This window comes from Tyto alba, unplaced genomic scaffold (genome assembly GCF_018691265.1).
Source record: "Tyto alba isolate M040663 unplaced genomic scaffold, T.alba_DEE_v4.0 Super-Scaffold_7, whole genome shotgun sequence".
NCBI classification, from domain to species: domain Eukaryota; kingdom Metazoa; phylum Chordata; class Aves; order Strigiformes; family Tytonidae; genus Tyto; species Tyto alba.
In genome coordinates this window covers 19,781,141-19,805,052 of record NW_024881328.1, presented here as the reverse complement: position 1 = coordinate 19,805,052, position 23,912 = coordinate 19,781,141, and the positions used below count along the sequence as shown (strand labels likewise).

General features: G+C 37.0%; 1 protein-coding gene across 1 annotated transcript in view; it reads right to left on the bottom strand.

The window, feature by feature from the left end:
* Nucleotides 1–23,912, bottom strand: part of LOC122152451 (sodium-driven chloride bicarbonate exchanger) — a 46,447-nt gene that overhangs the window by 2,905 nt on the left and 19,630 nt on the right. The window contains exons 9-18 of the mRNA XM_042784413.1: nucleotides 21,039–21,144; nucleotides 18,009–18,170; nucleotides 17,651–17,764; nucleotides 16,977–17,138; nucleotides 13,987–14,238; nucleotides 12,620–12,688; nucleotides 10,087–10,260; nucleotides 9,317–9,439; nucleotides 5,822–5,889; nucleotides 4,013–4,129 (exon numbers count right to left, since the gene is read on the bottom strand). Of these exons, the coding sequence (XP_042640347.1) occupies nucleotides 4,013–4,129; nucleotides 5,822–5,889; nucleotides 9,317–9,439; nucleotides 10,087–10,260; nucleotides 12,620–12,688; nucleotides 13,987–14,238; nucleotides 16,977–17,138; nucleotides 17,651–17,764; nucleotides 18,009–18,170; nucleotides 21,039–21,144 (1,347 nt within the window). The remainder of the gene's footprint in view (nucleotides 1–4,012; nucleotides 4,130–5,821; nucleotides 5,890–9,316; nucleotides 9,440–10,086; nucleotides 10,261–12,619; nucleotides 12,689–13,986; nucleotides 14,239–16,976; nucleotides 17,139–17,650; nucleotides 17,765–18,008; nucleotides 18,171–21,038; nucleotides 21,145–23,912) is intronic.

Genomic DNA, 23,912 nt, shown 5'->3' with positions numbered 1-23,912 from the left:
AGCTTTTTCTTTAAAAAAAAGCCCGAAAGATCATACAGAATCCATATCACTAAGATCTCTGTAGCAGAGTTCAAATTAGGATTCGGCTTTTTTGCAGTTAAAACCCTGTTGATTTGCCTACAGAAAGCAATATATGTGCAAAGCAGATTTTTTTTTTTTTTTGTTGTGCAGAGGGTCCTAATTTACAACAGCGTAAATAAATAAAAAGTCATGTTCTTGCAATGAGTTTCAATGAGTTTCAATCACACCACAAAAATACAAAGAGGCTTCAGCAACACAGGCAAATCAAACCTTCAACAAAGAGTGGCATGGTATCTAAAAAAGAGATGGTTCTGATAACAAACCTGTATCAAGCACATAACCTACCAGGTTTCATGGGAATAATTCCTTAACTAGAATGAATGAGAAATAGTCTGAGTTACACAAGGCTTCAAGAAAGCAAGATCAATTCTCAAATTCTTAAGGTGATTCATGCACAATTTTACAATCATCTGACATTTTTCTTCACATAAAAATTGCTTTAAGGATACAATTCAGTTCAGCCAAAGCTTACTTCTATGCCTATGGCAGCTTCCAGAGGTGTTAATGGAAATAGCTAAAGAATACCAACTTCTGCCACTTCAACTGCCAAATCTGTCACCTTCTGTAGAACAGTGATAGAATTGGGTACGTTACACTTTCTGCACACAAAGGGTATGCAAACAAATTCCTGGGGGGTGAATTTAAAGTGCAGCAGTACGGCAGGCAGAGAGTTACCTGTGCTTAGTAAAAGCAAACACCGAGGATGTGTTGTGTGCCTTACAGTCTATAATATTTCCACATTTTACGTGCCTCTGTGATACCAGGAAAGTCTTCTTTCTATTTAGGATTCACACCTCTGAGCATCTCCTGCAGATGTTGGCTTTAATGCCTTGAGAAATTTGGGGAAAAAAAAAAAAAAAAAAAGGACAAGTCCAGTCTTTTACCAGTAAAACACATAACTGGTGGATCTGTAAGGGACCTGGAGCTCTCTTCCTCCCTACCAAGGGAGTACTCCTGAGAAGGAAGGTTTGGGATGCAGGATTTGCCTATCTCCAGGTAGAGAAGGGAACTCATACCATCTACAAACTGATAGATGACTCTTTATCCAATATTTTAAAAGACCGGCTAGGACTACCTTCTATACGTGGTCAGATCTTCTGCATATGTTTTGAAATTGCTGAGGGGCTTAATATTATAAGTAAAGACAGAGGAATATTTAATTACATGTAGCACAGTGGGCTATGCTTCAGATAGGTTCCTTAGTGTTCAATTCTACCAAGACAGGCTCAAAAGTAGACCTCTAGGTCGCTAGGAATTTTAATAATGAAAAATCAAGGTTGGAAAATTGTAAAATTCAGGTGTCTTTACAGTTAGGCAACTGTTGACTAAGTAAATCTCATTTAAGTCCCCTCTTTAGACACATAAATACTGTTATGAGTCTGGGACGTAAGAACAATCATACACTATACTACTTCACCAAGCCAGGAGCAGAGCAGAGCTTACGATAGATATTATCTACGCATCAGGCTGGGAATTCATTTGTATAAATCCTTCCCCCAAAAAATCTCTCTTTGGAGCAGATTTTAGTTTATTATTGGCCAGACTTTTCATTGGCCAGGTCCACTCAGTTTTTAACTAGTATTAAGAACTTCCAGATTTTATGCATTCCAGAAATCACCCGATGTTGACAATTGATCAGTGCCTTATGTAAAAGGCATTACATGAATTCATAGTACAGTATCATAATTATCCCCATTTAATAATATTTTGGGCTATTAGGATAAAGAAAGTAGACCTGACAACAGGAGAAGGAGTACTAAACATGTCTGTAGTTGAACTTCAAAAGGCATCAGTAAATTTAATTTCAGAACAACGTCACTTTTTTTCACTATGCTAAGACACCCTTCACTGAAGGGAACTGTGTAATGTAATGCTGGTGATCGTGATCATTTGCAAAAATTATCCTTACGACTGCTGCCACTCCAAGCTTTGCTTTTTCTCAGTGCTTACCTAGGATTGAATCATATCTTCATGTAATGATACATGCATTTAGGAATATAAAGTTTCTTTAGTTCTGACTCTAATATGATTTAAGATTAATTTAGATTTAAAGTTCTTTGAATCTACTTCTGCCTGGGAATCTGAGACAAGCTAGAGCACATGACTGCAAGCTAGAGCAAGACCACAGTTTCTTTAAGACGTTCCTTTACAACAGGACACACATACCTAAACCCATAAAACCTGCAATCCCGTAGTTCCTTTTCACCTGAGTCTTTGTTTTCATGAGCAAAGATCCAAGAATAGATTGAAAATGAGCTCATTAGAAAATGAGTTTCTATTTTACTGCAGCGGAAAGGCCAAATCAGCCTTTTACCATTGTCTGAGCCGCAGTCTATGTGGATGCTCAAAGGATCTTTGAAAATTTCAGCTAAAAAAAGTACACATTTACCTAGTCTATCACACCATCAACAAAAGCAACATCGACCAGAAAAATTACAACTACTGCATACCCAGTGGCTGTGAATGGACCACATCAGTTTCTTCTCTTTCTCCAGGTTTTCACAGCCTCAACAGCAGAGGCACGTAAGGTAAGGAAACCCTACTGTACATCCTTCTCCCATGCACCACACTGATTTCATTGCGACAGGATCCTTCTCAGCCCACGTTTAGGGTGGAAGGCAAATCAGAACTACACTGCTATTTTGACTGTCAGTGAAATAGCATTAAAATGATCACATTAGTGGGCTGCTCCATGGGTGTCTGAAATGAAGATTCTCTGGTCATCAACTGTTCATCTTGTTTATGCTGTTTAGGGAAAGGAACCAACACTGAAAGGCAGCATGCCATTTTGGGGTGACAAAATTAAAAAATGTATTTCACTACAATATTTTTTCCCTTACTGCATCTTTTCACCATAAAACAATGACTATCTGTTTCAAACATGGAGCTTGTTTTGAAAACTATATTTAGAAATGGGCAGAATGTAATTTTATAGTTTTAAAAAGTCAAAGTAGTAACAAAAAAGAATTCTATTAAAAAATTCAATGTAACATTTCAATATACTACATTTACAGTTTCTATTTTTAATATACAATTTTCAAATTTTAATAGTATGGACTTTAATGAAGACCTTTTATGTTCCTATTGGAAATTTCTTTTCATTCTGTCTCCCTAAAAACTAGAGAGTCAAGTCATTTGAGTTCCTAAGTGACACCATTTTGAACTGGAAAATACACTCAAGGAAAAAGCTGGGGGCAGGGTCTTACCTTTGGGGAATCGGCTTCTAGAGTGATTAGGAAGGGGAGCTTATGACAAAATTGTGATATGAAACAATTAAGTAGAACATAGTTACAGTTAAAATTTATGGAAACAGAAGAAAATTTCTCTTACAATCACTGTGTTTGTATTTAATATTTTCTTATTCCCATAATAACTCTGTAGCACAGATAAAACATTGTTGCTTCATTTTACATTTGTCTGGACTAAAATTTCCAAGTATTTACCTGTTTTGAGTACAAGTGAAGTAGGAAAAAAAATGAAAAGAAATAATGCAATCTTAAAATTATTTTCACTCCAAATATTAATAGATTGCATTCAGAGTACTGGGTTCTTCATACAGATATTTCCAGGGCAGTGATGACCACTTCTTTTTCAAGAGGAGACAACAAAAGCAAGCAGAACACACACAACGGCTGTTGTGCAATACCCAGGTGTCGGCTGGTGGCTCATTACACAAGCATCAGGCATGCTTAACTTAACTTTCCACTGTAGCATAAATAAGTAGCATGTAAATAGATGTGATTTTTTTTTTTCCTAATAAATAATGAATTTGTGTTTTGACCTCAGAATATTATGACTGGACATAAATAAAAGGAAATATCAAGAAATAAAACTGAAAGCTAGAAATCTTTCTAACCCCTAGCAAAATATTCTAATATTGGTTTGACATGAATATATAAAGTATAATGCAGTAAAAAAAAAAAATTAAAACCTTTTAGAAGGAAAGCTTGACTCCTTATCTTTTGCATTCTCTGAGGATATCAACAATGTCTTCCACACAGCAGTTTTTGCCATTTCATCAGAAATGTTTATCACAGATGGGTCATCTCTAGGCAAGATCAAAAGTAAATACGCAATAAAACAATGAGCAATCAGTCTTTGTTACTTATTAACTCTATAAAAGTCCTTGAAAACTGCTAGTGATGACAATAAATAAGTGCAATGTAAATTAAGGAATTATGTTTCATTTCAAAAATCCTGAACCATCACTTAAAAATATTCTCTTAAAACATCTTAGCACTTTTTTAGCATTTTCCTCCTCCAACAGCAATTAATCACAGTAACATCAATAAAATATTCTGTGTTACTTCCAACTAATAGACAAAGAAAAATGAGGAACTGTGAAATTAAATATTGCCCAAGATCTCACAGCATGCCAGTGGCATAGTTGGATTAAACAAGAATCTTAAGATCTCCTAACAGTTCTCAAAGTACTTATGCTCTGAAAATTCATCTGCTTTTAAAACAATTTTAAAAGCAATGAAAAACCTTGACAAAGTCAAAGATTTAGAGAGCTAGGAAAAATGCCCCAATTCAACAAACTAATCAGTAGCTTTAAGCAGCAATTTTTTAGCCATTATACCCTTAGCTTTACCTGGACTGCTTCAAATACATACTTATACACTTAAGAATAATAAAGTCCTAAATGTTTTAAGGGCTGCTCTGTGTATTATGCCTGACTACATGGTTCATGTATGGCTTGACATTCAGTAAGACCTCAGTAAACTTGTCTTCACAGTATTTTGGAGAACCACTTTATCAACCAATGTTCTGACTCTTCTTTTTAGCTGTAGGACTGTGACCCTTACAGCACAGCAATTCAGATATTATTTAGGCAACTCTACCTAAGTGAACACACTATGGATAAATATAGATTCACACCTTGAGATAAACTAAGCTAAATATTGCTAATATAAAATAGAACAAAAAGGTATGGACACAGGAAGAGAAAAACAGACCATTAGAAGTGTGATGAATCAAAAGGAAGAAATAGTCTGGGATTTTTCAGACACAGACAGTTATTTGCCTTAGGAGACAAAAGGGTAACTTTGTGTTAAAATATAAGAGAGGAGGCCACTCTGAGATAGTGTCATGTTCCTATGAACTCACGTTAATGCAGAGGTTACTATCACCAGACACTTCCAACCCTTATTAAGAACTTTCTTTTTGAGAACTGTAAATAAGAGTAAGTTCTTATGGGCTGGTCACATGTATTATTCCTATCTATAACAAAAGTTTTCATGCTTTTTAAGTTGTGTCAACCCTGGATTCTGCCTTATCTACCCTGGGCAGCTCTTGATTCACTTATTATCTCACACAGATAGGATCTTAATTGGAATGTTTTAAAATGTTATACTGTAAGAACCTTGTTTTTCTGGGGTGCGTTCAAAACCCTTCCTGGCTCCCTGCTAGCATCAGGTGAAGGGTTTGACTTGTACTGCATGTTCCTTTTGCACTGTGCATGTCAGAAGCCAAGGTTCATTATGAATGACCTGATCCTGCAGTCCTCCCCAAGGGAAAACAGCAGAGTGTCCTTTTTCTAGGTACTGTGAGAGCACATGGAAAGACTAGAAAAGGGCTGAGCTTGTTAAATGCTGCAGCATATAGTTCAGGTCATCTATCTGTACTCTACTACCAGACAAACATCCTCCTGACATTCAGTAAACATTAAGAATAAATATTGTGGCATGTTTATTTTATGTAATTGCAACTCACCTAAAAGAGGAAAGGTATATTTTACCTGTAATGTCCTTCTAGTGGTAACTGAACAGTCCCTTCCTCTTCCATTGCTAACATACTTTGCTCTTCCTAGAAGGAAGGAATTTAGTCATGAGACAGAATATATTGTAGAAAGTGAATTTCATGTACTTTAATTCCCTCTCCCCTTTGGTTTAATATTAAGTATTTATTTGAAGTTCATGAGGTAAGATACTTTCCAACTCTTTTAATTTAAATATTTGACTTTCAAACCCCTCTATTTTAAAAGATGAGTCTGCACTTAATGTTAAAGATATACTTTTGTAACAATAAAGAAAGAGGAAAAATTAGTAACACAGAGTGAGCAACTGTATGAATCTTAAATATCATGAAAAACGGGATACATACATTGCAATGTTAACATGAGAAAATTAAGGAAGTCAAATTTAAGGTTACACACACAGTTTTAATACTCGTAAAGTTTTATTGCAGTGAAAGGTAGTGAAACAAGACACCAAAATTAGTTTACACTTGAGCAGGGGAAAAAAATTCCATGAATAACAGGAAGTGAAGAGAACCATGAGACATATCTACCAAAAATCTTTTTGTGAAATAATTACAAATTTACAAAATCTATCTTAGGGGGTGGGGAAAACAAAACAACACCCCTCAAGCACCATGTCCTGCCTGCAAAAACAAAGAAAAACAAGTCTCTGTCTTTCAGATATCAACTCAAGGCTCCACAGGATTCTCAAGGCTCACACCCCTGTTAGGTCAGGAAAACCACAGCCAGGAGGTTAACATGCCTTCACATGAACGTAACCACCAAATCCTGCCCTGTTGCACTGTGTGTGTATGAGCATAACAGATACCCGAGACCTCCACATCTTTCTTCTCTTTTATTAGATGGCTTTGTAAAAGCTTACCCTGGTTCCTATTTGAAAGTGTGAGTTGGCTCACCCAAAAGGAGAGCTTACCATTTTCTGGCAGATCACCGAAAAACCCACATGCATCACACACACTGTTAAGTTGGCATTAGCTGGAAGAGCCAGTAAAATTTTCCAAAATAGCAGAATTTAAGTCCTCTCTGCACAGAAATTTGTTTCTTCTATGTTTTACTACTACAACTATTTTAAAAATCACAACATTTTTTTCCACAAATAGGAGAAGTCATTTTGTTCATTCCTGTCTCGGGAAGACTTATCTGATTAACATCAAAGTAGCTTCCAAAGGAGTTCTGTGAGGAGAAGGCATGTATATCCACTATAAAAGTACAAAGCCTTAGAAAAACATGGCCTAAAAATACAAAAACAACTTAAGTGATCAAATTAGGATCCAATCAAGTAAGTTTCAGATCTTGTCAACTATATTTCTGAATATTCTTGTGGGTAGAATATTTCTATTTTTGAAAGCCGTGTGATAGCAACTCTCCAATTAATTCCTTAGGCTACATGTCAGAAGTTTTATTACTAGTTAATTTTGTCATTTCCAGGCTTCACAGCTTCATAAGTTTTTGACAGTTAAACACTTTTAATAATAGCTCCAAATATTTAGAAATGCCAAAACATGTAAAAATAACCTCTCAAAATAGACAGTGAATGAAATAAAGTAACACCAGTAGATTTTCCCAGTTGTGTTTTCCGATGCCATCCTATCAAGCATGGGAAGGAAAGTGACATATAACCAAAACATAAGGATACAAGGAATTCTTTCCAATAACCAGACCCACAAGACGAGAGCTACCTTGGTTGCTTTTGGTTACTCTGAATTGTGATGACAACACATACTGTGATGAAACAACTCTCTGGTCTGCTTCGATTCAAGGGGGAAAACAGTGACTCACGTATTTTAATTTCAGCCTGGTAGTTTTACAGGCACATACTAAGTAGTAAATAATCATCATGATGTTTATCACCTAGGTAAAGCCTTTTCCCCAAAATGTATCCTATGAAAGTATGTTGAATGTGTCAAAGAAAACAAAGTTATAGTTCTTCAGGTTACAGATGAGGCAGTGAGGTATCAGATGTCACAAAAGAATCCTAAAGGCAGAGAAATCTAGTTTTCATAGTTACATCTTCAAATTATTAGCTCATGTCCTATATCTTCAAATAGACTTACCAATGGGAATCCTTAAACACACCATTTCCCTGGTCTCAGATCAAATCTCAGGGCATCCCTAAGGATAAATTGCCGATCTATCCATTCACATTGTCTAGTTTTTGCATTACCCTTGTAACACCAAAAGGTTATGTCTCACAGGGTCCCAGGCTTTCACAGATGTCTTCAGGGCATCTTAGAGGTCTTATGCACAACTGTTCCCAGAGCACTCCTGCCTACAAATGACCATAACCTGCCAAGACCATGTGTCATCATCTGTACTTTCACCTCCCACTGCCACCACAGCCTCACACCGTGCTACCATTCAAAAGTGCTGATGCAGGACACATAACACATGACTTCCATTTAAAAAAAACTGCCATCAACAAATTCTACCTACTGCTCCTGCAGTTAGTGTTTTTGTTGAGACTTGTCCTTCATTTATTTGGCCCAATACGAAGATTCCCTAACAGCTGTCATTGTCCCTGGAATCAGCCACCTGATCAAAGGACAAAGACCTCCATCCCTTGCACGCAAATTTACTTTCTATTCCCACAGTTTTATATGATATTCAAACAAACAATTCATGAAGCAGCAGCTAGATAAGAATACTATCAAATATAGGCAAAACTGGTTAGAAAGCTACAATCAGAAAGGTCGGTGTTTCACTGTCAAAATACAGGAATGTTCTGAGTGGAAATGTGTAAGAATCTGTCCTGTATCAAGTTTATAAGAAATGACCTGAAATTCATACTCTTTGAAAGGAGAGAAGGACCCAGATCTGAAACAGTCATTTGGGTGGTAGTACCACAGGCTGTAAATAAAAGTCTGAGGATCTGGTTAACGGGGTAAGCAGTGTCACTGACCTTTTCATTAGAAATTGGAAGTAAATTGTTTCTGCAGTAGCAGAAGCAAAATGCTGGCCCAGAGTGTAATAGGGATACTGCCCAGGGTTATGCCACCACTGAGCAGTGAGGGCACATGCTGATGGCGTGTGACCTATGTATAGCTGAGATGTAGCTGGGACATGCCATGCCCCTTAAATACTGCAGAGCTCTCCTCAGCATCTCCAGCAGGGACGAGACCAGTCCCAACACAGAACCAAAGCGCCCCAGGCATTTGAGAGCTTTCCTGCAGACACAGGTTCATCCCTGCACATCATCTGAGTAGGTCTCAGGAGCAATCCCCAGGAGCACCATAAATACTGTTACATGACGGTATGGCAGCATAAGAATCTACATCTAATAGACACCCCCACCTAAGCCTATTAGCTTTGTAACCTTACAAGGACTTACATAAAATATGACGGTATTACACTTTTGATACTTTGAACAAGTCTGCCTATTGCAAGGAATACACCTTATTCACAGAATTTTCTCTGAATGTCTGAAGGAGAAATTGATAGTGATACACACCAAAAAAACCTGAAACCATGACCCACCTCTTTCTCAGCATCTTCCAGTTTCTTTTTCTTGCTCTCGGGCATCAAATCATCTAACCAACTGAGCTCCCGCTTAGTGAAAAAGAAATCCATGAGTTTTCGGACAAATACCAAAGCTAGGACCTGTAAAGATATTAATTCAAAGAATAAGGAAGTTAAGCAAGTAAAACTGACAGATATTCTTGTAGACTAATACTTTCAAAAGTGACCACAGTTTACAGACAGAACTTTATCCTTTAATTTGGATAGGCCGACAGCTGGTCTTCCTTTGTTCAGACACGTGGCTTGAAGCATTTAACACTCACTGAGGTCAGTAGATTATCTTTTCTTTTCGATTAGTGGAATAATCAGAGAGAGATCACTTAAGCAGCACAACAGATTCTTTTTTTTTTATTTCCAGCAAGACACAGACCCATCAGTAAAGTTCCTCAGCACAATGAACAATCTTCTCTAATGAGTGAATATTCTTTCTGTAAAATGATTAAGCACTACTTCTTAAATAAAAACATCAAGGTTTGGGTTTTTTTTAAGAGAATTTTCCTTAAGAGAACATACACTTAGGCTATCCACACATATAAGCAGAGTTCAACCTAGACTCAAAATAGATGTTATATGTAGAACTTTTCCTTACTTAATACAGTGTGAACTGTCCTTGAACACTGAATCAAAGCAAAACTGTAATTACCTGCCCACAATTATTTTTTTTTCTTCAATAACAATTATCCACAAGTGAAAAGAGATTTTTAGAGGAAATAAAAAATATTTCATACCATCATAGGAAAGACAATGGCAGCTCTTGAAACTTTTATAATCCACAGAAGCACAAGACAGCTCAGCTGAATTACAGTGAAGAGATGGACCTTTCTAAGAGGAACATGCCTCAGATAAATAAAATCTGGTTGATGCTTTGCAGGCATCCAGAATAACTTTATTCTGTCAAAGAGCTGAAAGAGAAATTTTAAAAAGGTTGCATCAAAAGGAGCTGTAGGATCATCTATGGTGACATTCACACACTGCCTAAAAGATCCTGAATATCCTAAGAATCTGGCTTGTTATTCTAAATGCAAAAACTGTTCAGAAGTTCAGGAGCATAGAAAAAGACTACCTCAGTTACAATCATGAGCCAGGAACCTAAACTAGCCCAACGGTGGTAAAGGTCTCATCTTCTCTCTGGTTGAGCCACCAGAATAGGAATGAGAATCATATTATTTAAGTAAAGTTTAATTATTTGGTTAGTCATGCTGCTTAAGTTCCTTTCAATTTTAATACACATTTGTCTCCTTAGGTATTTCTAATGCAGATGTGCTGAGATACTAGATTGTGCTGAATTACATTCTGTATAGTCAAACTCTAGGAAACATTTTGCTCATAACTGCATATGAGGTTATACAGAAAGAAAATAGTTACTTTAAAATAGTACTGCTAAGATTTCAAGTCAAGAACTCAAAGTTAGGCAAAGCCAGACTTCAAAGTAGACGTGAATCAACTGTGAATCAAACTGAATGGAAGCTGATTGATCCTGTTGGGCATACACAATATTACATTGCCTTTCTAATACTTACTAAACTTTTGTTTTTCAACAACTGAGCTCTGTTTAGCACACAAAAAGCTGATCATGGAGGGATCGTTTCAGTCTTTTGCCTCCTGTGGATGAAACACTTTTTTTTTTTTTTTTTCAGTTTACTTCACCAGATACTTTATCCCAGGCTGTTTTCTTTTCCCTATTTCACTTTCTTCACAAAACCAGAAACAAAAAACAAAAGGAACGCCAGAACACCAACTGTCATGCCATTAGGAATGTACATGAGGGATTCTTGGTTTCCAGACCTATTTGGCTCCACACTGACCTGAGATTTTGTGTGAGCTGATATGGCACAATGATGATGGTGATGCACCATTTTCCCTGCACGGATGAACCATGTTATATTCACAGAGCCTTCAGGAATTTTTATTGAGCATGTGCAAACTGCATTTTTTTTAAAATGCTTATAATTTGGCCAGATTTGAGCAGATTTCTTTTTCACAGAAACAGCAAAAAGCACATCCTCCCACAAAAGCCATCTTATCAAATCTCAATTCCTTGTCCCAGCTTGGGGGAGGGAGAAAGAAGGGGGGGATGCTATCACTTTTCCAAGTAAAGATAGCCAGATTTTAGCATACCTCAAAAACACTCCTCAATAATGTACTTTCTCATACCCTTGTTCTGAGAAACAGCCAAACCATATTAATTTGAAATTATCTAAACCACAGAAAAAGTGAAACTACACTTCTTAACATATCAACCCAAATGATAAGAGCTAGGTAAAGTTATAAAAGAAGAGTCTCTGAATAGAAAACACCAGTCAGGAAACAAGAGATGTTGCCAACTTTGCCTATAAATAATAGAGAGGTAAAACGAAGGTAAGACATTTTTAACTTGCAATCAAAATTTTAAAAATAATGAAAGAAACAATCAGGCATTTTCTTTGATGTTTGTATTTGACAACCTTTTGCACAGTGTAATTCAAGTTTTCATCATGTGATTGGTCTTTCTCAATTGCCTTGGAAGGTGTACCAATACCTCAACTTTTGATAACAAACAAAGGCACACTTGAAAATTTGAGTGTTTATGTCAGATGGGCTTAAAGATTTGATCTCATGCCATTTAACGCTGCAGTGGTGCCCAGGATACCGTTACGGACCCTGACTTGAACGCTGGAGTGCCTTGCTGCTGCCAGGGGCTCCTACTCAAACCACTGCAGGAATGCTGCCCTTCCACTAGACTTGCCCTTCTTCCCTGAGGCCAGAAATTAAGTAGCATGGGACTTGCAACAGTTCCACTTCCTTGCCTGGGGCATTTATCTGCACAGGAAATATCTTCAAAGTCTCACCTATGTTAGTTTCAGGGCAAGTTAGCCAAAAGCCTCATATAGGCAAAGTTCAAGATCAGGTATACCACTACAAAGGCACTAACTTGGAAGCTGAAAAGGCAGCAGGCAAGCAGGTGAACAGGGAGCCAGGGGAGAGGGAAGAGCTCCTGATAGCCGTTACTCAGTTTTTAGGCTCTGACAAAATTCCCTTGATAACAAGGGAGAACAGAAAAATCGACACCAAAAGAAAAAAAAAAAAAATGGAGCACATTACCTAAAGGGAATAGTCTATTTAGAGAGAATCCATTTTCCCTTTTAAGTGAGTCACTTTCAAGAATTTGAGGTTGGCAACATTCCTTTAAGATTATACACAAAAGATAATAATATAAAAAGAATAGCTACACATTTTACAGAAAGCATTATCAGTAACACAATTTTCATAAATCCATTTTACCTGAATTCCCTTTAGAGATGAAGCACCCATGTAGAGAAATACTCCATAAAGCACTGGCATAGGAATAAACTGCACAAACAAGCAGCAAAAGGGAAAAGCATATTAAATATCATTTAACAATTTTAAATTCTTCTAGAAAGACATTCTAAACAGTTGAAATTCAAAGTGCCATATGCCTGCATTAATCAGACAAGTTGTAAATTCAGAGTCACTCAATTACAAATTAATAATATTTCTCAGTGTAAAGCAAAAGAAGAATCTGGCTCTATAGTTTGATTTTCCTCTCACAGCCAGTTATTACAATACACTTTATTCATTATTAGTAAAATTAACAGAACTATGTGAAAAATGAAAGCATCTGATACATACTTAAATTCTTTACTTAAAAGACTGCTCAGAAAAGCATCTGAATGGTAAAGCTATAATCCTCAGAAAAACGTTCAAGACACACACACACAATACTTCATACTGCTAAAAGAAATGATCTGTGCTGTAAGTATTTGAAAATGGGTGAATTACTTTTATGGAATGATTTTGTAAGAGACTATTTTAAACGTTCAGTATATAGTCTGTAGGTAAAAGAACAGTTCCATAGATACGTATCTGTTTTAAATACTAAATAGACAAAAAGCATGTTCTGTGTGTTTTCAAAGTGAAGGTTTTATGATACACTTAATAAAATACTACTGGGAAGTACAAGTTCTAAGGGCTTATTGTCTTCACTGTGACAACATGCAAGTCAAAATTCTGGTCTTACTGACGCCAGTGGCAAAACTCTCACTGATTTCACAGAGGCCAGATAATTGTTAAAACCAGTTAATACCGTGTATGTAGATGGTATTATATATGCATATAACTAGACACCCAGTTTCAGGACACTGGTAAGTTGTGTTGAGTATGCAGGCTGCGTGAGAGAATTTTTATGTTCATTTCCAAGAAATGAACCATAGAACTTCTCCTGCAACTGCAAAAATATTTTTAAATTAACCAGAAATCTCAAAATGTTTTAAAATTTTTAAAATAAATTTACTTACTGGTATAATTTATCAAGACTATTTTGTGATAATATGCCATGAGCCCAAAGTATAGACAAAGGGTGAATCTTCACGTACTACAGGTCAGTTGAAGAATTCTCTTTGACTTCTATCAGGCCAGATTTTCATGGCAAGGTTTTTGTTTTAAAAATGTTAGATGTCCCTATCCATTTTATTATGCTAAATTGGAATTTGACTTTAGATTATCTTGTGTAACATTATGCTAGTTAGTAATGTGCCTGGAAAGGGAACTCATTAAATAATACAGTAACAACAGTGAAATATTCAGTGCAGTGCAGTATTCTTTAGCTTTTCCTTACTTTCCCAAATTACCTTCAGGATACTTGTCAAAAAGACAGATGAGCCCATAAGGACAAAAATCATGAGTCCGGTGACTCTTTGCTCCCGGATTCCAAGAAATTTTGGCTGCTCCCCTGGAGCAGAGCATTCTGATTCCAGTTTTAAGCTATTCACATGGGAAATAGAGAGGACAGTTGCTGCCACAAACCAGGGCAATCCCATAATAGAGCACACTCCAAGCATGACGGCCACCATGAGTAGGTCGAGGTGGTATCCACATCCTTTCTGTTAAAAAGAGTAATGACAGCAGGAAGATATAAAATGACATCTGAATTAAGGAGAATGCTCCTGTCAGGCATTCCTAATGAACAGTTAGAGACAATTAAAAAAATCTGTGACTTGTAGGAAAAAATAGCTTTCTCCTATGTGTTATTCAGGTTGGGTCAGCACTGATGGCAAACTGGTTATCTGAGGGGAACTCCTACTAGTTCACAAGAAATGCTTAATGCTATTAGTCTCATTCCAGTTATGAGTTAGGTGTACTTATAAATTCACTTTACAATGGGAACCAAATACCCTTTCTCCTTAGAAAAGAGATACTAGTAAGACAATCTTCTGTTTTAATTAAATCTCTTATTTGTATAATAGTAAGTAGAACATCCAGCTGCACTGACAGCTTTCCATTGCACTACTCTTAATAGAACCTCCATCCATCCTCACACAGGAGGCAGAAAAATAGGTATTTTGATTCCTGCCTACACAAAAATTCTTATGTTAACATTTGCAAAGTCAGTTTATGCTATAAAGGGCCATAAAACCACATCAATCCTTTTAAAGTTTTTATAGATGGCAAGCATGTGATAGTAAGATACTTTCATCTTATCTAAGAACACAGCTAGAAATTAAGAGAAATTAAACTGTAATTAAGCTATACATTAAATTAAACTATCAAATAATATTCATCATAAGGTACTGTTTTACTGGTTTCTCTATTCAATACTTAATAGTATCATAAGCATTCATATAAGAAGTCAGTACAAAATCTTTGGTTTTGCATCATATCTGTAGCAGTTAAATACTCTTGATTTACCAACGGGAGGATGATGTTTTGCTTTTGTTGTAATGGATAAAACTCTTTGGTCAAATCTGAATAGATTTTAAAACCTGCAAATACAGCCAGTGCTTGAAAACGACCAATGACCTGCATCAAACTTGGTTGCACAGATATCTATTACCACAGCTCAGAAAGATTTTTCTTTTCAATTTCAGTAAGTATCCAGGACCACCACACAGCTGCAAGCAGGAGCTCAAGCTATTTTCCTTTAAAAAGTCAGGTAGTTAGTTATCTCCACAAAATTTTCAATATGGCAACAAATCCAGTGTCATGATCTGATGAAACAGTGATGTTCATGCAAACAATGTGAATATGTTGAACCATAATTTTGACTGTAAATCCATGCAAATGCCTTTTGACATAAAAAAAGTAACTAAACTAAACTTGGAAGGGTTTGCTACAGAGACTGCCAAAAGCTGAAATGTGCACTATTCAGAATTTGCTATGGGAAGTATAAAAAAAGAGGGGAAAACGAGTTGGAAGCAAACAAATCATTTCTTTCTGAAGACAACTTTTACTTCTAAAATGGGAAGCGTCTGGGTTTATGAAAATGTAAGCCACATATCGAAATGAAAATGCCATCTTATTTGCTTACATTATTTAAAAAGGGGAATTCATATAAAGTAAAGAAAATGAAAAGAATCAATTCTAGCAACCTTCCCTCACTCCCCAAAAGTGCTTATGAGTCTTATCTCCAAGACACATCTTGACAAACTCAGAGATGTGTCAAACACAGATATTAGTTACATGCACAATGCACTCAAAGAAAGAGTTTAAATCCTAACAGAGACACCTTTTTTTACCTTCTGACACATTTATGAGGAATGTATCTGCTAATGCATACAGAATCCGAGAGCATTTCCTCACATTCATACATGATCTGAGGAACCTGACATATGGGAAGAAAAGGAAGCATAGCAACAGGTGATGCTACACCAGACCCCAGCAAAACTAAAACGCAGCAAGACAAGGGGGCAGCCAGGAGGACCATCTGACTCCCAGATGCCAGTGCTGAAAAAACACATTCCAAAGCTTGGCAGCAAATTCCTGCATCTGTCAAGTTAACCACATGCAATGCTATGGATTGACATGAAGAGCCAGGCTGACAAAGAGGGCAAAAAAAGAACATATCAAATGTCACAATCATCCAAGAAGAGGCAGTGCAAAGTGAAGGTTGCAAATGCATTTGCTAAAGCAACTTGGGATTGGATTGCTGCTTATTAAAAGTATGTCAAAAAAAGCCTAAGCTCGCTGCATATACATGTACAGAAACCTGCTGCTAGATTTTGCCCAACAGTTTTTCAGAGGGGTGATGTCCCTTTTTCTCTCTCCATCTGTAGGCAACTAAAGTGTTAGAGAACAGAGCAGGAAGTTGTCCTATGTTGTTTTAAGAACCCATTGTGCCTCTAAAGCTCAGTTTTATTCTTCTCCCTTCTTCAAGATAGGAAGGGGGAAAAAAAAAAAAAAATGGGTAGAACCACAGAGGAAGATGGAGAAAAAAAATAATATTCTCTTACAAAATAACCCCTGAATAGTTTTTCAAAATCCAATCCAGTAGAAGAACACTGTCAATATCTGAAGAAACAATCAATTAATATTATGGTACTTAAGGAAATTATTAACTTCCAAATTTTTTTCTTTAGGTCAATAGGTATCATACTTCTGATAAAGCATAGAGGATAGCACTTTCTTGATTCAGAATTTCTGTTCCAAATTACATTCCTAAAGACTTCTGTAAGGCAGCTAATCACTGACACAGGGCACAGGTACTACATAGACTAACAGAGAAAAAAACATAACAATCTAAAGGGGTGCTATATAACATATATTAAACTAGCACACTCAAGTAGATGAAGGTATGTTACATACTCTGGAGCAGACAACAGGTAAAATATATGTAACTGAATACCTTTAGCTTGTGTTCTTTTCTATTGATAATGACAGCTGTGATCTGCTGGTCCATAAAGATAAGGATAGTACAAAGCAAGGCTGGAATTACAGCAGCTATCACTGTCCACCAAGGATTAGGGCCCAAAGGAGTAATAAACCAGCCACGATCATCTCTGGTGGGCTATAAAAACAGTCATGCATGACCAGTCAGACCTCTAAGGATTATTTACATTTCAACTACATAAAAATACATACAAAGACATTACTAGGACATGATTTCCTTTAAAATCAATCTATGTAAGAACACAGAAAATTGCTAAACTTCCTATGATATCAAAAAGAAATTACATACAATAAAATCATCTAGAATATTACAGACTTAGTTGTATTTGATAAAATGAGCCCAGAATTTGAAGGGTACCCCAGAAGATTACAGTAGTCTAGGATTTAGGTAATTTGAGCCGTGCTGGTCCTCACACAGAAGACATTAGGAAGCATGAAGGGACCTGATGGGAGAGGCTCACTTACATGGGCCACTGATCAGAGAGGTTGTATAGTATCTGGTAAACATGAAAAATTCAGAACAGTATCACTACTCCCTGATGATGATAAAAAAAAAAATAATCTAATAAACCCACTATAGCACACTACTTTGTCAAAATAGTAAGGCAGTGCAATTTATCAACAAATTACCTTAAAAGCATTTGGAACCTGAAGTTTTGGTGATGGAATCCCAATGGCATAGTCAATTAAAACCATGGACAAAATAGTGAGAAAGACGGCAAAATCGCTGACAACAGATCGTACCTACAATTATTGAGAGAAATTACAATTTTAACTAAAACATTCATGTGTGATTTAGGATTTATTTTTCTTCACTGTTTTAAACTTTTTTGTGCTTACAGCTAAAACCATGCTTATTCCGATACAATTTTCTAACAGAAAATATGTAGTGTCTGATTCACCAGCAGTTAATTGAATTTGCAATGCAGATGAAATTCATGCTTATGCATGACTAATGACAACTTTTGAATTAAAAAAAGTCACACACCTTTGTTGGGAAGTATCGGCTAGTTTTGAACTGCTTCAGTGTGGATGACAGCGTTACTGTAGAAAAGAATAAGATGACAGACCAGAAGAGGACATCTGGAACATAAGGGCCATGATGACCACAGGCTCGCCCAACAAACTCTCCATGAAACTTTTTACATTCCTATCGGGAGAGCAAAGTAGTAATGTTCTGAAAAGTATCCATGTTTACGCTGATATTTTCTTTCCAATTACTTTCCCAAATTGCAAGCAGATTGTATTACTAGAATAGTAAAATAATTTTTAGAAATTCATTGTTTCAAAATTTAAAACTCCTAGCATTTGTATCTAGTCTGCATGGAAAACTCTCAAATCCTCAAAAGAATCTCTTTTTTAGCCAAAGTTAAATGATGAAGTCACTAAGACATACCATAAATAAAGTCATTAACGTAAAACCAGATTTATTTCAAACTGAACAAGTACACTTATTTATTTATTGTTTGCAAACATAGATTTGCACTTCCTAATTCCTTCCAAGAGAAGTTCAAAGCTACCAGGAGGAAGGCTGCTCCTGGTGCATTCTCAAGAACTGACTTTTTGTTTTATCTTCACAGGCCAAGCAATTCAAGAAAAAGCTACTTCTAATTAATGTACAGTATTAGCCTAAAAGGAGACAAATATATTTAATACCACACGGGGGCAGCACATTCCACAAATTATCTTTTTCTTAAAAACATCAATCTGATAAAATGCAGCAAAGTTCAAAATGTGTAACATGAATTCTATCCAATACGTGATCAAATATGCAGATACAGTAGAAAACCATGTCTAGTAATACTCCAATACCATCCCCTTAGTTGTTTAAAATCATAGTCGTTCCAAGTTAACAAGCAGAAAGATGAAGAGTAAAAAGGTGACACACAAACTCTGGACTCCCAATCCTTTCCTTCTGCTTCCCAAATCCCTCCACACTTTTTAAGCAAAAAGAAATGCAGCACCCAGAATCAGAGATTCCAGGCAGCAATACCTTGTCAGATCATGCTCTTTTAGTATTAGATGAACTGGGCCACTGGCTCATCAGACTCACATCACAATCCTGTGGCTTGACATGTTATGAGAAACTTTGGCTTTGAACAAAGGCTGGCTTGAAAAAAAAACTACAGTTGCTATTTGATGACTGTGAGACAAAGGAGTGTAAAATTTTTTATATTGGTATACCAGTAAACCTGGGATAAATATGACATACTTCTGTTTGATGAAATAAAGATTTCAGATGGGGAAAAAATTTTGGGGGAAATCCAGAAAAAATTCTCAAGATTTTGGGACATCAAATAGAAAACTTGTCCTAGACTGAGCTGGACTCTGATGTTAGCACAGCACAGGGATTAATTTCATCATATACCTAACGAAAAGGATTTTGTCACCATCAGAATAAACACTTTGCTCACACTTGTTATGTCCTAGATAGGAAAAAAAATTGTTGGTCCTACTGTTGTTTTTAAGAGAGAGTGCCAATCTATATCTTCAGAAACGTGGAACTTTTAAATCAGACACAAGAAACAACAGGAAGAAATGAGCAGTAAAAAGGACAGTGAGGTGAGACTGACCAGGTATTTATATACAACTAACGAGGTCTGATCTTTTACTACAATTCTCTAGAACATGAGAACTGAAGTTTCCTGATGATGCTTGCAAGAAATAAATACGTAAAAGCATTAAAAATTTCAATTATTTCTTGGACAACTACAGGGACTCATGGGGAAAGGTCCATCAGTCATACTGCTATCCATGTAAACTCAAGTTTCAGTAATAACTTACAGAAGTTTTAAAGGGTTTTATATAATGCAGCCGGTCTTTTACATTTATAGTTAAAACAAAATCTGTTATTTTAAATCTCCTCAGCTGCAAATGTACTCTGAAAAACACTGTCAGAGATCTGAGAAAGTGAGAGGAGGAGTCTGCCCCTGCACAGATGCTCTTAGAGTGTGCTGCAATTTTGAGAATATTCATTCTGGATTGCTGGAATCCCTCAGGCCAGCAGTTCTCAACTTTCTCTCTGCTGTTGCCACACCAACAGAATTGAGGAGCAGCCCTTGCTATCACAGCAGAGCAGCCATGAAAGTCGGCTCTTGCCTTAACTCATGATAGAAGGACACCAGTTATGCATTCCTGCCTTTGAAAGAAAAAACAATATCTGCTGGAGATAGTCCACTGGATTAGCTTTGATTAGCGTTTCATTTCGTTATGCCTACGATGAGGTTAATTCAGTTATATTTTTGAGAGAACTCTTCAGTTTGGTGCCTTTTTCACTCCATTCTTTTTGACTGTGTAATGAAATGATCCATTTGAGAGAAAAAGCGGTGGCCTGTTCTCAATATGACATTTCAATCAAGTTGTAAGTGTTGCTTTAAAGAAGGCAAACCTGAAGTAGTAACTCCTTTAAAACTAGAAGGGTGCACTGTTTAGAAACAAGTTATATATCCATGCAAGCTCCCCAAACTGTCTGTAGTTTGTTCCCCCACTGTCCTCAGAAAAAAAATTACACAACTAAGACACAATTAACACTGAAGGCCTGCATAAGAGAGAAGTTTGGTCACTGCACAGAAAATAACACAAAATTTCTCCCCTTTCTCTCCTTTATAGCCTGAACAGCTGTAACAATGTTTTAGGGGAAATAAATGCTTCTGAGGCTTTCTACATGAGAGAAATTTGGTTCTGCCATCTGGCAGAATTTAGGACCAATCCGTTGTCATTTGACAGGTTTAGGCTTAATCTCAGTCAAACTCTTGTGCTCGTGTGTCAAGAAGTTACCAAAGCAGGACACAAAATGCACATACTTGCTTTAAAGTGTCCTAGCAAGGGCTGCAAAATGCTTACAAAAGGAGGTAATGCTATGAAGTCTATGCTAATCTTTGTTCAGTTAAGTACCGTTTATGATTTAAATAAATATGATCAGAAAAAACATGGTATTTTTTCCCATATATTTGCTGCAAGTAGGAGAGACAAAATTATTTATGCTTATGCCTTTATTAAATTCCAATATTTCACTTACTGACACAGTTAGGTTCCCCCATGGCACATCAGATGCAGATATGTTGTAGTCCTGCCAGTGTCGTAAAGTTTTATTGCTAGGATGTTCTGGTTCCACACAATTGCATCTGAAAAGACAAAATAGTATTTTTTCCTTAATAATAAAAGATGCATCAGTATTAATCCAAGCACACTGAAATTGTGCTCTACTTTGCCAGATAAGTTTAGTTCAAATGAATTCAGTAAACGCATGCTTTGAAGCAGTGTGTAGTTCAATAGCTAGTGCTATTACTAGAGTGTAATTTGCCGTGAGGTGCATGTGCATATATAGTACGTAATGTGACATATTTAAGCCACTGTCCACAGCAAGTTTTTCCACCTATTTTCCTCCTATTCTACTGATAGTTCCAAACACTGAGACTGCGCCAGTTCTGTTCCACCCCCTTATACCTAACACTTCCCTACATGGGGATTAGATGCTATCCACAGCTCCAGGCTGACCCATTTCTCGAATGCAAACTGTCTGTATTCTCATTCTTTCTCTTGACCAAAATGCCTTTGTGTGCAAAACTGCCAAACTGCCCAGTCAACTGTCAGGGCTCTGCAAGATCACCAGCACCAAAGGCTCTGTGAACTTCTGTGTCCATTGTTTTTCCTTTCCCCACAGCTGCTTTAAAAGCATGCTTTTCATTTTAAATTGTGTATTTTAACACACAAAGCGTGACGAGGCAGTGTGGGAGGACAATACTGTAAATAGGCAATTTAAAATCAAAATTAAGTCTTTCAAGCCTCTGAAGCAACTGTGGGAGGCTTTTTCTTTGACAAAGCCTTCAAAATATGAGGATATTCTGTAGGTTCCAAGATGTCAACTGTGCTTTGCAGTTCTCTTTAAACTAATCCTACTTTAAAAATCTATAGTACTATCTATCCTGCTAGTATTTGAATGTCCTTATGATGGATGTAAATAAATTCTGTACTCTCCTTTCTGATAAAGTTTTCAGGAGTAGCTGGGGACAGGATAACATCTGACTATAGAGTGGAGAGGCATTAAGTATACATTTGCATTCCAGTTCTACAAGAGTGTTTATTCACTTACCTACACCATCTATTTTCTCTGTGGCTGTTTATCTTTCCACAAAACGAGAATGCTCATCTAGATTTATAATATTTTCTGTATAAGAAATTCTACCATCTCCATTATGAGTACAGAATAGTGCCACTGTATTTCAATTACAATACTATACATGTGACAACAGCTGCATTTAATATATACACAGAGATGCGGGTTGTCTTTGTGCAACTCCTTGCTTTTATAAGAAAGAAGGAAAGAAGGAAGGGAGGGAAAGGAGGGAAGGGGGAAAAGTGGGGGGGGGGGGGGGGGGGAGGGAGGGAGGGAGGGAGGGAGGGAGGGAGGGAGGGAGGGAGGGAGGGAGGGAGGGAAAGAGAGGGAGGGAAAGAGAGGGAGGGAAAGAGAGGGAGGGAAAGAGAGGGAGGGAAAGAGAAAGAGAGAGAGAGAAAGAGAAAGAGAAAGAAAGAGAAAGAGAAAGAGAAAGAAAGAGAAAGAGAGAAAGAGAGAGAAAGAGAGAGAGAAAGAGAGAGAGAAAGAGAGAGAGAAAGAGAGAGAGAAAGAGAGAGAGAAAGAGAGAGAGAGAGAGAAAGAGAGAAAGAGAGAAAGAGAGAAAGAGAGAAAGAGAGAAAGAGAGAGAGAAAGAGAGAAAGAGAGAAAGAGAGAAAGAGAGAAAGAGAGAAAGAGAGAAAGAGAGAAAGAGAGAAAGAGAGAAGAGAGAGAGAGAGAAAGAGAGAAAGAGAGAGAGAGAGAAAGAGAGAAAGAGAGAAAAAGAGAGAAAAAGAGAGAAAGAGAGAAAGAGAGAGAAAGAAAAAGAAGCCCTCACAGCCCATGAACAAAAAGCAAAACAAAAAAAAACAACCAAACAAACAAACAAAAGAAAAAGCAACAGCAGTCAGAGAAATAGAGGGCCTGAGCCAAACATCCTTGACGTAGACTGGATCTTTCAAATATATTCAATATACTTTGGATCAGGCCCCAAGTGCAGAATGAATGCGTGTTCAATGCGCAGTTTAAAATATTACAAAATGAGTTAAATGAAGCACATCACTACTTGTGAGCTACGGTAGCATAATAAAGTCAACAAACAGTATGTCTATGTTATTGCAAGGGAGTATTTGATGTTCATGCAACAATACAGAGGTGGCTGTTTCAGGTTACTACTGTTTCCTGTGAGCACAGGAGCTCCCTGGCCCCTGATGTCCATCGCCGATCACGGACTGGGCGGACGCTGGGCGATGGCCCATTGGGGTTTGAGTACAGTAGGCCAAGGTGATGTGGGCTGTTCAATCACAGTCACTTTCTCACTAGAAGGGAAGACTGTGCATGTCACCAACACTACATGGTACAGCTACACTTGCCGCAAACCGCAAAATTACATTGAAAAGTTAGAGGAGCCAAAATGTGCATTTCTTTAGTCAGAAACGTGACAATTGATGCTACAGTTTAACACAGTTCAAGTCATTCACCTTCAGATGACATCATCATCCTGTTTATTTCTATATCAATACTACTTTCCTCCTTCACAGCATTCCAGTCTGGCCTTTACCACGTTTCACAGGCATCTACCGATGGCAGACTCTTCAACAGTGACTCGTGCAAACTCCACCCATGCAAACTAAAATCACCCTGCACCCAGCTTCTGTCACCAAATGTGTGCAGAATTAGGCCCTAACAGTAAAGATCAGATCCTGCTTTCTGCTGAGAAGATCATTCAAAAAATGATCTCCGTGTTTTGCTATATATAACATTTCATTGTTTTCAACATTATGTGCCTTTTGGTAACACTGACACTTTCATGTGAGATTGTATCACAGTATAACTGTCTTC